This window comes from Camelus dromedarius, chromosome 5 (genome assembly GCF_036321535.1).
Source record: "Camelus dromedarius isolate mCamDro1 chromosome 5, mCamDro1.pat, whole genome shotgun sequence".
NCBI lineage: Eukaryota > Metazoa > Chordata > Mammalia > Artiodactyla > Camelidae > Camelus > Camelus dromedarius.
The window spans coordinates 37,911,687-37,925,200 of NC_087440.1; the positions used below are offsets into that span (position 1 = coordinate 37,911,687).

The 13,514-nt window shown below is 35.5% G+C and overlaps 1 protein-coding gene across 2 annotated transcripts in view; it reads left to right on the forward strand.

Annotated features, from left to right (window-relative positions):
* The window catches only part of NUBPL (NUBP iron-sulfur cluster assembly factor, mitochondrial), a 176,702-nt gene that overhangs the window by 116,788 nt on the left and 46,400 nt on the right, over positions 1-13,514 (forward strand). For both annotated transcript variants that reach the window (XM_010986155.3, XM_010986154.3), the window contains exon 7: positions 13,402-13,495. In XM_010986155.3, coding sequence (XP_010984457.2) covers positions 13,402-13,495 — 94 coding nt within the window. The remainder of the gene's footprint in view (positions 1-13,401; positions 13,496-13,514) is intronic.

Here is a 13,514-nt window from a genome sequence, read left to right on the forward strand (position 1 = left end):
AGATTTTTACTCCCTAATAGACAGGGTCAATGCCCCTACTCAGCCCTGAAGCAGTTACGGAAGACAGAGCATCACTTCTCTGCTTCTCATAAGATTATGGGAGTAAAATCTGTGAGGGGGTAATGAGACAGGAGGGAAGGCGACGGGGCACAACCGTTAAAAGAATGACACAGCAGTTGAGGATGGGACATACACTGGTTAAAACCCAACTAGGCCCAGTTTTTGTCTTTCTCAATATGGCTTATTTCACTTAGCTTAATGTGCTTAAGGTCCATCCATGTTGTTACAAATAGTAGGATTTCCTTTTTTCTCATGGCTGAATAATAGCTCATCTTCACAAAACTGAAAATGTTACGTTCTGAGCTTTCATCAGGAGTCTGTGTAAGAAATGTCTATGCTTTGACTTCTTTTGGAGGATGATGGAAGAGGAATGGGACAGTGGGAATGGAGCAAACTGTTATTGAAAGGCAGTACATGATATGGAAAGAATGTGGACTGTGGTGCCAGAAGATGAGTAGCTTTGGTGGTGGGAGGATGTAGAAGGTCTCTTTTGATTGTCTCTCTGTTTTTCAACAAAGCGACACACTTATTGGGTATGTACCTGGCACTGTGCTTGGCCTGAAGATACAAAAGTGAATAAGACTTGTCCTCTGTTCTTCAAAGAGGGATTTACTACTTAGCAGGAGGACAGCAGTATGGGTCTATTGTTAGTACACATTTCTTCCAGTTTTTTGAGTTTGTGTCCAAGTTTTAGCCTTAAGTTTTCTCATTGTAGGTCTTTTTCCACCAATTTCTATTTTTTCACATGTCATTGATTGGGGAATTCAGGCGGGGGGCAGATATCAATGGACTGATTCAGGCCATAAAATTCACCTACATTTTATGTTGTGAATCTGCATATATCTCTTAACTCTGACTTATTGTCCTATATATTAATATATCCAAATTACTGAGCGTATACCTGCTTCAAGGAATTGTTTTCTTACATCCAATTAGTCTTGCTTTCTGATGCCAAAATAGCTTGGTCAGAACTCAGCCTTTAATTTTATTTGTTCATTCATCCATCACTGTTGTGCTGTTTTAAATGCAAGAATCAAACATTACACTATATGCCTCTTTTTGATGTAATCTTGCAAATGTGTGTATTCATCATATCAAATAAAATTATTTATTCAACTGGAAGAGAAAAAGGATTCTCATGTTAAATGTGACTTAAAAATTCATAATCTTATTAACATTAACCTAGTTGGTAACAAAGATTTTTAAACTGACAGCCTTGATATTTGAAATAAAAATGACTTATCTAGACATTGGTACTGAAACTAAGAGAAAATGTATTCCAAAATAGCATATATTTATCATTATCATCTTATTTGAGAAACTATAATTAGTTTCTATATAGGACATAGGTGTGTATTGAGTCTTAACTATGATCCAATTATTTTTCTTCTATTTCATGGCACACATTGGCCTACTCTGGCCTACTTTGTTATGTATTGCCACTGAAGGTAGAGCTAGATCAGGGAAAATTGGTACAAGTTCTGTTGATTTGTAAGTTTTGACCTAATTTTTGTTTGAGAAAGATATGAATATACTTACCTGAGTAATATTAGTTTTTCAGTTTTATAGACAGCAAACTGAAGTTTAGAAAGATGACTTTCATCAAGATTACAAGTGATACACTAATTGGTTTGTTTATTGTCTTCCTATCTCCGTTTCATGAGGATGGGAACTTCAGATGTCTTCTTCGTTGCTGTATTCAGTGTCTAGAATAATGCTTGGCATGTGTAAATGTTGGTATTAACTTCTGAGTTAGGGTTAAACTCCATAATGATTATCCTGTGTACCCACTTATTTATACTCAGACTTCAGGCATGCATATTAATGTGTGATCTGCAATATTAAGATAAATATGAAAACACCAGATACCTGTTTAGGAAAGAACTTCTAGATACAGTACCACATTTACTTGCTCATCAGGGTGCAAGATTATTGTGAACACGCCCAGATATAATGACCTGTGTGCTTAAATGAGAATGAACAGCTGCTCATTTAATGGTCTTTTAATGAGATATGTAAAATTTCATCTGTTTTCCTGTTTCTTTGCAATTTAGTGATCTCAGGTTTCTTAGAAGTCTTTTGGGTATATCTGAAATAATTGTGTAGTTTAGGAAGTTGGAAAATGCTGAAGTTGATGAGATGAGAATTAGGCTGTTTTATGTATTATTTTGGCCTCTCTCCTCAGAACTATTTCCCACTTATACATCTGTATCATCTCATCTCTATTCTTATTTGTATGTTCCTTAATCTTTCTCAAAATCTCTTGTTACAAGTAGTTACAGCTAAAAGCTGCTGTTTTACTTAATTTTCACTAGAAAGTCACTTATAACATTTTATTATGATTTCTTCAGCTTTGTAGGTGGCAGGTCTACTTAATAGGAGCAAGATATGGTTCACTAAAATGTAGAAATTTAATTGATATAGTCAAACAACAACAGATATGACTTCTGCTCACTTCCTAGCCCTTATTTTTAGTCATTTAGATTTCAAAAAAAGTTTCCCTTTAATTTGCAGAAAGCCGTTTAACTCAGCTTATGACATCTAGACGTATGGAAAAGATATTTTTAAATTACTTGTTCAGATCATTTGGAATGTGGTGACCTCAGAAATGGACAAATATTTTCTTAGCACTTGGTTAGAAGAATACACATGTTATGCTCTTTGAGAGAAATTTTAATTTTGACTTGCATGACATGACATGCTTCTCTTTAAAGTAACTTATTTCAGTATAATGCCACTGTTTATTTAACACTTTTTAAGAAAACTCCCTGATCTTATTTCCTCTTCAGAAAAAAACCTCTGTAAAGCAAAAGATTATTTTTATTGTCCCTATTATGCAGAGTAAGTTTTGGGCAAATCACTTGCTGAGTTTCAGTTTCTTTATCTGTAAAATAAGGACATTGGGCAAGATACTCTCTAGAGCCTCTTCTAGCTCTAAAATTCTGTTTATACCATTGTAAGGTGAGGAAACAGAGGCACAGAAAAGTTAAGTAGTTTGAGTAAATTTAAACAATGAATTAATAATAAAACTTCAGTATCTGACTCTCTGATTAACCTGTTTATTGACACTTTTCACACAACCCTTATGCCTATTACTGAAACTTTGCTGATTTCTTTCCTTATTGAAAATACATCACTTTACAAAAATTATGCTACAGTTAAAATCCTTTTTTTTAAAAGCTCAAATATATTTCTATAGTCTCAAGTTAAATCCTTGTAGTTTAGTAGATATCTATTCATATTTTTAAAAGGAGGTCTTATAAATAGCAGTTCCCATAGCAACGAAGACAAATCACAAAACAAAGCATATCTTAAGTTATGTAGAATGAGTAATAAAATAAGTCAAAAGTAAACCAATATCATATGTAGCAAAAGAAAAAATAGAAAAGTGTCTTAAGTCACAATTTTCTTCCATTCTTTTATTGATCCAAAATTTGTATTTGAGTGTGTGATAAGCATTGGAATGATTTGAGCTTACTTTTTTTAGATGAGTATATCCCAGTCATGACTGTTTATAGAAGTTTTGTATTAGTTGGAAAATTGAGTTAGACTTCTAGACCTTTAAAGATTTGTGATTAAATCCCCTCCCTACTCCTCACCTTAGTGGCAGTCTCCTCAGCAACTTTTCAGGAATGCATCTATTTTGTAAATTATGACATTTTATGTAGGTATAACACATTAATTCCTCAATGAGCTAGAATGAGATATTTTAGGATGGCTGTCAGAGTAGATTGTAGTTTAATACAAATTTAGATTTGAGTTCTTGGTAAAATTCAGCTAAAGTTTTCATAAGAAATACGATCATTCCATAAAATAAATTTGTTAAGTATACCAAGTAGCTTTTAGCTTTCTTATTTTTATATATAAAGCGCTCCCTTTAAACAAACAAAAAAAGCTTGTTTTGTCATTTTGGTGCTTTTGGATAAGAATACTTTTTATTTGCTTTTTCTGTAAGCAAATTTCTTGCAAATATTTTCAACTCAAACAAACAGGTCATCATCACATTTTCATTTTTAAAGTACTTGGAAGGAACCTTAGTGATCATCTAATCTGAAACATTTTATTTTAACAGATGAGAAAACTGCGGGCCAGAAGGGTTAATTGGCCGACCATGGTAATATAGCTAATTAGTGACAAAAATGATTGAAATTTAGATATGCCAGTTTTTCACACTAGAGCTCTTCTGTTTAATGACTACATAGCTGGGTTCTTATTTTTGCCAGCTGGTCAGCTGGTCTTGATTTTTACCAAACTCCTCCTTTCCAGTGCTGTTTTTTTAATCATAGTAATTAATGTCTGAATCAGAATCAGAATTTGAAACCCAAAAGCTGCATTATAACAGCTCATACTTAAAATATGACTGCATATGGAGCTACAGTTTCTCACAGTTGGCCTTCTATTTGATATGAGTTAGATCTTTAAATTTTTAGAATAAAACCCAATGAGCCAGTTTCAAAAAATGCCGTGTTCAAAACCTTAGGTATTAAAATCTTTATTTTCTGTCTTAGTCTATTTATAGGTTATTTACTTTGATTCAAACAATTATTCCACATATTTTTTTTTGTGCATAGACAGTTGGTAGAATGATGGTTATTGAAAACAAAACCAGGGTTCAGTGGTAGATTATTGAAAGCTAAAATGTTCTTTAGCAGCACAACGTCAACATCTCCATGGTTACAATACCCTGTAATATATAAAAGACTCTTAAAGAATCATGTAAGGAAAGAATACTGTGACATACCATAAAAAATACTCAGAAATAAAAGAAACATCATTGTTATTAATCAGAAAAGGGAAAAATAAAGGAAACAAATGATTCTTCTATTTCTTACTTACATTATCTAAGTAAGTAATTTTCTGTGGGTCTGTAGTGTCTACTTTATATATCTATTTTATCATACTCTGAAAAAGTAATATAGTAAAGCTCATCTGTTCTTGGGGTAATGAGGTTGTGCTAGCAGAACTCTTGAGGGGCTTGGAGAATAGTGATGTTGCACCCAGTACTCTGAGAGACTGAGAACGTGACTTGAGTCATGCAGACTAGGATTTATATTCCATCACTCACCATCAGCCTGACCTTGGGCAACTGTCTTAATTTCTCTAATCTTCAATATTCTTACCTCTGTAAAATAGAGATTATAATGCTCATTCTACAGTGTTACATAATCATGTATATAACAAATTATTTAGTGCCTACCTTGTAATAGGCTCTCAATAACTATTCTTTTCCTTTTGCTTTCCTTTACCTGTTATCCTCCACCTCTTCCTTGTTCACTAGCCCAGTTCCACCTGTGGACCCTAAGGCTCAAATGTATACCCCAGATGGTGGGTAGCTAGACCTAAAGAAATAAGCTCAACTGGGGCAGTTATTCAGATCATCCCTAGCATGCAGTGCTACATTGGGTGGACTGGTCTCCTGGAGCAGTAGTGTCTCTCACGTTCTGTTAAGTCTTTAGGAGTCATCAAAACCACTGGACAGTGGCTATGGATTCTCTCAGTGGGGTCCATGCAGCTTCTATGGAGCCATCACCCTGCTCCTTCAGGACCTTGAATCCTCCCAAATACAGTATTTTTTCTAAGGATTTAGAAATAAAGAGTATTATAGTTTTCCTAACTAAAAAGAGTACTGCATACCTAAATATATTTTATAAACTGTCCCAGATAAGGTTAATAAAGTGACTTGTTACTCCTACTTAAAAAAAATTCTGAAGCTTCAGCCTTTAGGTATATAGGGATAGTTTTTTTGTTTTTAATTTATTTTAGCACTTTAAAGAAAAAATCTTGATTCTTGGGCAGGTTTGTAATATTTTAGGCCTTTTTAGTAGCAGTCCTGTCCTTCACTAACATCTCCTTCCTAGGTGATGAACACTTGTACATAAAAGCAATTGACCTAAAGCAGGACTCTGGAGAACTTGGAAGGATGTTCCCATAATTAACTGAAACTTTTGTGATAATGTCATTCTTTTTATATCATGAGGTTTTACTGTTTCAGTTGTGCTATGGATTTACATGGGCATCTGTGGGCTGGCCTGGGAATTGGATAATTTTTAAATACTATTTTCAGAAAGTAGGTACAGAGTTACCAGAGATTCAACTTTTAGGTAAGAAGTGCCCTGTGAATTGATTCTGTCTCCAGGTTGTCAGAGCCAACATAGATCTCTGCTAGAACAATTAAGGAAATGGGAGGTGATGATAAAGGGAAAGATAAAGTTTGTCTTCTTTCTCAAAACATTACTGCTACCACTTGAGTTGGTAGTGCCTTTCAAGGGATTTATTCAAATAGTTTTCCACCCCTCCACCCCTAACCACTTCTCCCATAGAAGGGAATATATTTCAAAATGGATTAGAGAACTTTATCATCTGGGAAAGAAAAAAATATTAAGGAAGAACTTTTATATCATTGTTGTAACTTGAATAATGTGTTTTCATCTTAAAACTGTGTCAGCTCTTATCAAAACAATCTTAAGAATGAGTTTATTATTATTTTGTTGTGTCATTTATTTCCAGTAGGCAATCAACTCAAGTAGAAATCTTTTTGTTACTCAGATTTCTATTATGGTATTTATATTTAAATAATTTTACTTTTGAAGCAATTTTCTTCTTGCAACCAAAATAAAGTGTTGCATGATTTTATGAATAAGCCCTGGGCAGAGCAAAAACTATGGTTCATATTTAATTCTATTTTGTATTCTATTTTAGATGTATGTTTTATATAAAAGGTACCTCACATGGCAAAAATTTTAATTTTAGTAGTATAATAAAATTGTAAGGAGCAGCTTGACTCAGAATCACTCAGTGGATGTTGACTGAATACTAGTTAGTGTTCATTATGGAGGGGATTGGTTGTGGAAAGGGAGTGCAGAGATGCATGAAGAATGGGCTCTTCTGTCAGGGAGCTTTTACTGAGGTTGGGGAGATAGTTTTGTGTAAAAATGATTACCCTAGAATTCTTAGAGCTTGAGGGCCCATCGAACCTTGGAAGTTAGTTGAATCAAAAATCCTAGGAGCTTGGTAATTTGCCTGACAAATTTGTCCATAGGTCAGAGACAAGTTTAGCTGTATCTCCTTTGCTAGTAGTGGCGTGGTTTCATGTCTGGGATTCTGAGCAAAGCCCAAGTACCGTTCTGTTTGCTGTTAGAGTTGAACCATGCCTAACTGTGGGTGGAGAACCAGAATGTGGGGGAGAAGAAACAGAGCTTAGGTATAGGATAGAAGTAGCAACAGATACATGGCCAGAGTTAGACACAAGGACACTACCTTGGGATCTACTAATTATAAGTCAAGTAGTCATAAGAATCAAAACCAACTTTTCAGTCAGTAATTAAGAGCAGACAGGAAGAAAAGAGGCAATGCCTGGCCCAGCCCAACTTCTTTTAAGAATTTGCCCTGTCACTGGTGGAGTATTCTAAGCGTTATCTGAATGGGCTTTCAAGACACAGCCCACTTTTAAATTATTAAATCTAGATTTTGTGCCCTTTCTCCTGCTTCATGATTTCTCTACTCGTTCTTTGATCACACTTTTTTCTTGCCTTTAGGAGTTTAATTCTTCTTGGCCACTACTTGGGCTCTAGCAAGTTATATTCACTGCCTCTCTTTCTTGGCAGTGAATTTTCTCCTTGATTCTACAGGGCCCAGGGCCCCCTCCTGCTGATGTGTTCACCTGGTTCACATTGGCCTTGCTAGCAGACCTAAGATATCTGAGACACTCTGCCTTTGCTTTGGAGAAGCATATGTTGACCTTATGGTATCTAAACATGGTCTGTGTATTGCTGCTGATGGAAACTGCTACCCTGGAGGCTGACTGGTAAACTGCTTGAGCCAGCTGAGAACCCAAAAATGGAATGCATTTCTGGGCCCTTTCTTTTCAACATTCAGCCTATTTATACTTGTGTTCCCAGCATCCTCTGGAGCGAGGCCTGATTGCTGCTGCTTTGGTCAGCTTCCTAATAGAAGTATCCATGGAGGAAAGCGGTCCATCTTCTTTACCTATTCATAGCACCACACTCTTTAACTGATGTCCTGAAAAAGATAAATTAACTTATCTGCCCAAATAGAAGACACCCATAGTCATTCCTCAGAAAAGGGAGAATTGCCTTTCTTTGGGTCTTTGAGTTACTCTCAGATTATCAGGCATTATTTTGAATATGAAATAAAAAGTATTATTTGGAGAAGACATATCAGCCTAAAGTGACCCCAGTCAGTGCTAATTTGGAATATTTTCCCTTCATAAGGTTGACAAAAAAGAAATAAAAATAATTTAATGGAGATTTAGTAATTATTCCTGGTGACATAATCTTTAAGTGTTGGCTGTCTTAATAAGCAAAGAAAAAGAGCAGTTAAAAAAAAAAAGCAATACCATAAGTTGTGATGTTATAGCAATTATAAATGCATATTTGTAAGACAAATGAAAAAGCAACTGTTCTAGTGTTATTTGATTGGCTTTGGACAAAGGCTCAATGACTGCATTATATTTGGATCCAAAGGTCCTGTATCTCAAACACTTTAGAGGGAAATAAAGGTCATGTGTTACTGTGTAAAAGAGACATCTTTTACATAGTAAAGCCTCTGTTGGCAGACTCAAGTGTGAACTCTTGCTCCTAATCTGTACCTCATCCCATCCTTTTCAATTGCCCTGACCACTGACTTTGTTTTTTTATTCTCCCATTATGCTATTTATGCCCCCTTCATATCTGATGCTCATATTTGACGTCCTAGCTACGTTGCTGAATTTTCTGCTGCAGCGCTGCCTCTTTATCCACAGGGCATCTCTGAACTGCCTTGGAAACTCCATTTCTAGACTGCTTCAGTATGTCCTGCTGGGATTCTTTGAGTCTGGAGCCTTAGAGGGAGCCGAGAAGGTTTTACTAGAAGTGGGGTTACCTTGAGGCTAATGAAGCTTAAGTTCAGGGTTCCAGCTGTCATGGGCTCCTGTGAGATGCTGGGAGTTGTAAAGTGTTCTTGGTGGAGAGAGGAAGCAGGTTGCAGTCAGGAAGTGTTTCTATGTTAGCATTTCTTTCTTTCTTTTTTTTTTTTTAATGTATTTTTATTGAAGTGTAGTCAGTTTACAATGTTGTGTCAATTTCTAGTGTACAGCATAATGCTTCAGTCATACATGAACATTTGTATGTTCATTTTCATATTCTTTTTCACCATAAGTTACTACAAGATATTGAATATAGTTCTCTAGTTTATACAGTATGAACTTGTTGTTTATCTATTTTATTATATTAGTTAGTATCTGAAAATCTTGAACTCCCAGTTTATCCCTTCCTACCCCTTCCCTGTCTGGTAACCGTAAATTTGTTTTCTATTTCTGTGAGTCTGTTTCTGTTTTTTAAATAAGTGTGTTTGTCTCCTTTTTTTTAGGTTCCACATATAAGTGATAATCATATGATATTTTTCTTTCTCTTTCTGGCTTACTTCACTTAGAATGACAGTCTCCAGGTCCATCCATGTTGCTGCAAATGGCATCATTTTTTATGGCTGAATAGTATTCCATTGTAGAAATATACCACAGCTCCTTTATCCAGTCATCTGTTGATGGACATTTAGGTTGTTTCTGTGTCTTGGCTGTTGTAAATAGTGTTGCTGTGAACACTGGGATGCATGTGTCTTTTCAAATTAGAGTTCCCTCTGGATATATGCCCAGGAGTGGGATTGCTGGATCTTATAGTAAGTCTATTTTTAGTCTTTTGAGGAATTTCCATACTGTTTTCCATAATGGCTGCACCAAATTACGTTCCCACCAACAGTGTAGGAGGGTTCCCTTCTCTCCACAGCCTCTCCAGCATTTATCATTTGTGGACTTTTGAATGATGACCATTCTGACTGATGTGATGTGATAACATCATTGTAGTTTTGATTTGCATTTTTCTGATAATTAGCGATATTGAGCATTTTTTCATGTGCCTATTGGCCATTTGTATGTCTTCATTGGAGAATTGCTTGTTTAGGTCTTCTGCCTATTTTTAGATTGGTTTTTTTTTTCTTATTAAGTTGTATGAACTGTTTATGTATTCTGGAAATTAAACCCTTGTCATTCTCATCTTTTGCAAGTATTTTCTGCCATTCTGTAGGTTGCCTTTTTGTTTTGCTTATTATGTTAGCATTTCTGTAAGGCTCAAGCATTTAATGATCATTTCTTTTACATTCTAAGTAAATATTTACTTTTGTACCTAATTTTGCATTTATCAATTTGTATTCTTATTCTTAGGACCACCCAAATTGTATATGCTTCAGGTCACACAAAATCTGGATCTACCACTGGGTTTTGCTAAATGAGATACCTGAGTGTTTTGCTAGTACCTATTTCCCTACAATTAGTAATAAATAATTTATATGAGTAAACATACACTGAGTAGAACCTAGAGAATCCCCAAATCATCCTAAAATCAATATTTTGGTGACTCTTTTACAAGAGATCTGAAACTTCCTGGCAACCAGCATATTTCAATATTAGTGAATGCTGTAAAACTGGAACTCTGATGCTGACTTTAGTTCAGTTCAGCTGAAGTCTGCAAGCCTTTGTGGAATGCCTACTGTGTGTGATGAAGGTGCTGGGCCAGGTTCCCCCCCTCCAGATAGTTTTAATTCAATTTAAGAGTCGTTTGAAATTAATTGCCTTAACAGTGAAATATTTTTAGTTCCTGGGAACCTTAATAGCAGTTCTCTTTAAAGAAATAAGAAATGGGAGCCAGTGTGATAAATATGATTAATTGCCAAGGGACAACAATGATAAATTGTTGGTACCAGTCATTTGATGTCCTTTGAAACAAAGAGATCTGTCAGTCTGCCAGTGTTGGGAGTTTCGGCGCAGAAGATATAAAATGAAAAATATCCTTTATCTTTTTTTATATATAGTTTCATAGATGATGGCTGTAGGTAACTTAGGGGTAATTATTTTTCAAACTGAGGAACCCTTTATTGAAAATGAACTATATTCATCATTTCATCATTCTCTTAAAATGTGTTATTAAATCAGTATCAGGTACTCATGTTTGAGAAATATCATAGAATTCCTAAAAGACAATTCAATGTATAATGTCAGATAGTGATAAATGTCTTGAAGAAAAAGTCAGAGAAGGAGAGAGATTGATGATTGGGTGAGTGCTATTGTAGAAAGGCTGTACTGCCTTCCTAGCTATTCCTTGGATGTGCCAAGCATATCCCCATCTCAGGGCCTTTGCACTCACTTGCTATTGCTTCTGCCTGAATGCTTAACTTCAGAGAACTGCATCAGTTATTTTTCTCACTTCACTGCAGTTTCTGACCACTCTGTTGAAAGTAGAACCTTCCACCATTCTGTTTCTCTTCCCTCTTCCTCACCATCTGACCTTGGGAACTGAAGAGATTCAGAGAAATTCTTTGTTAAATCTTCAGCTGCCTGAACTCCTACTGCTTGCCCTCTGAAATTCAGAAATGGAAGATTTTAAAAATATGTCTTGCTATTTAATCTGGATATCCAAATCAGGAACCAAATAATTTTGTATAGTAAGGGGTACTTGTTTTCTTTGTAGCACTTTTTACTCTTTGATGTGTTTATCTTTCTGTTTGTCTACCTGTCTCCCTCACTGAAACATTAGTTGCATGGTGGCCTAGACTTTGTTTTGTTTGCTGCTGTGTCATCATCACCTGGAACAGTACCTGGCATTGATGCTCAATAAGTATGTGTTGAATAAATGTGTTAATACATGAGTGAATCCATCTGACCTAAAATATCATCTAAATTTAAATTTAATTTTTAAAATTTAAGTATTTTTCTTAATTTAAAAATATGTGATTATATGGGAAAGGCTTATTTTACCTTATTAAGTGTTAAGAAGCAGAATCCTGGATTATATACACAGTGATTTCCATTTACACTGAAACATTTCAAATCTTTGTATGTGTTCATTTATTCATTCATTCCCTGAAAGGAAACTTATTGAGCATCTCCTCTGTGTCCGCTCTGTGCTAAATATTCTAAGTCAGCTACAGTTTCATGAGAAGACAGATCATGAAACAACAGTAAATGAATGCTGTCTTTCCCCTTCATTTCTCTTTAGCTATGTTGATCTTTTTATTTTGCTCACTTGCTAACTTCTTTCCTTTGCACAGTTTATATCATTGTGTGCTTAATATCTGTATCCCTCTACATCATAAATTCTGTAAGGCTAGGGACCATGACACCATTTAATACCTAGCTTGATGCCTAATATATAGTAGGTACTCAGTGAACATTTGTTGGGTGAATGAATGAATGATTAGAAGAGTTGTTCCTCCATAGTAGGAACACCATATTTAATCTTTAGTGGAAGTTATGGGAAGTAAATTTCAAGCTGGGATCTGAAGAATGAAGAAAAATTAGCAAGTGAAGAAGACCAGGCAGAATGTTCTGGAGCTTAAGGTCAGACCTGATCCTAAAAGCAATAGAAGAGTTTTAAACAAAAGTGGCACTATCGGACTACTTTTCAGTGGTATTAGGAACAGACTGGATGGGCAATGCTAGAGCAAGAGGTAGTTTGGAAGGTGTTGGTGATAGAAGGTGGTGGCCTCTGTTGGATTCTTGGCCACATGGAAAAAGAGAAGTGGATACATCTGAAAGATTTTCAGACTGGGGATGGTGAGGGAGAGGGAAGAATAAGTATGATCCCAAGCCTTTGCCTTAGACAACTAAGAGGATCCTAGGGCCACTCAGTGAAACTGGGGACTCAGAGGGAGGAACTGTTTGAGGAGAAGAGCCTCAAGTACCCTTGAGACCTGTCTAAATTGAGGCTGAGCATTAAGGACTTGGTTATATAGCTGAATTTTCTAGGTATAGATACTTAGAAAAATGCCTGGAAAGAAATAATCAAAATGTTAATAGTTTGGAACTCTAGTTATGTTTCTAAACTTTTCTTATTAAATTTTAGTTTTCACTATTAGTGTGTTTTATAAAGGAAAAATAATAAACTTTAAAAAATTATATTAGAATCTGTATAGGAAATGCTGTACCAAAAAATGTAAAGGACAAAAAGCTAAGGCCTCCTTAGGTAAAATATGGGCTGTTCTCAGTGAAAATAAATGACCCTGAATAGAAGGCCATTATGTTATGTGTTCACCATTATGGTATGTGTGTGTGTGTTGTGGGGAGGGTGGGGGTCGTTTGAAAATTTAACCTTATTATTCAGAGAAGGTCTGCTAGAGGCAGAGACTGTTATTCATCCATTTATCCTTAGTCCTCAGCAAAGTCCCTGGAACTTAGCCATGGTTCAAGTGAAAGCTTTCATTTTAGATTTGTTGCTAATTCATTTATTTTTATTTACATCACTATTCACTGCAGTTGTTATACAGTGATGTTATTTGTGTCATCTTGGTTTCTAGGTAGATTGGGGTCAACTGGACTACTTAGTTGTTGACATGCCACCAGGAACTGGAGATGTGCAGTTATCAGTCTCACAGAATATTCCCATTTCAGGTAACTCTTAAATTTAAAG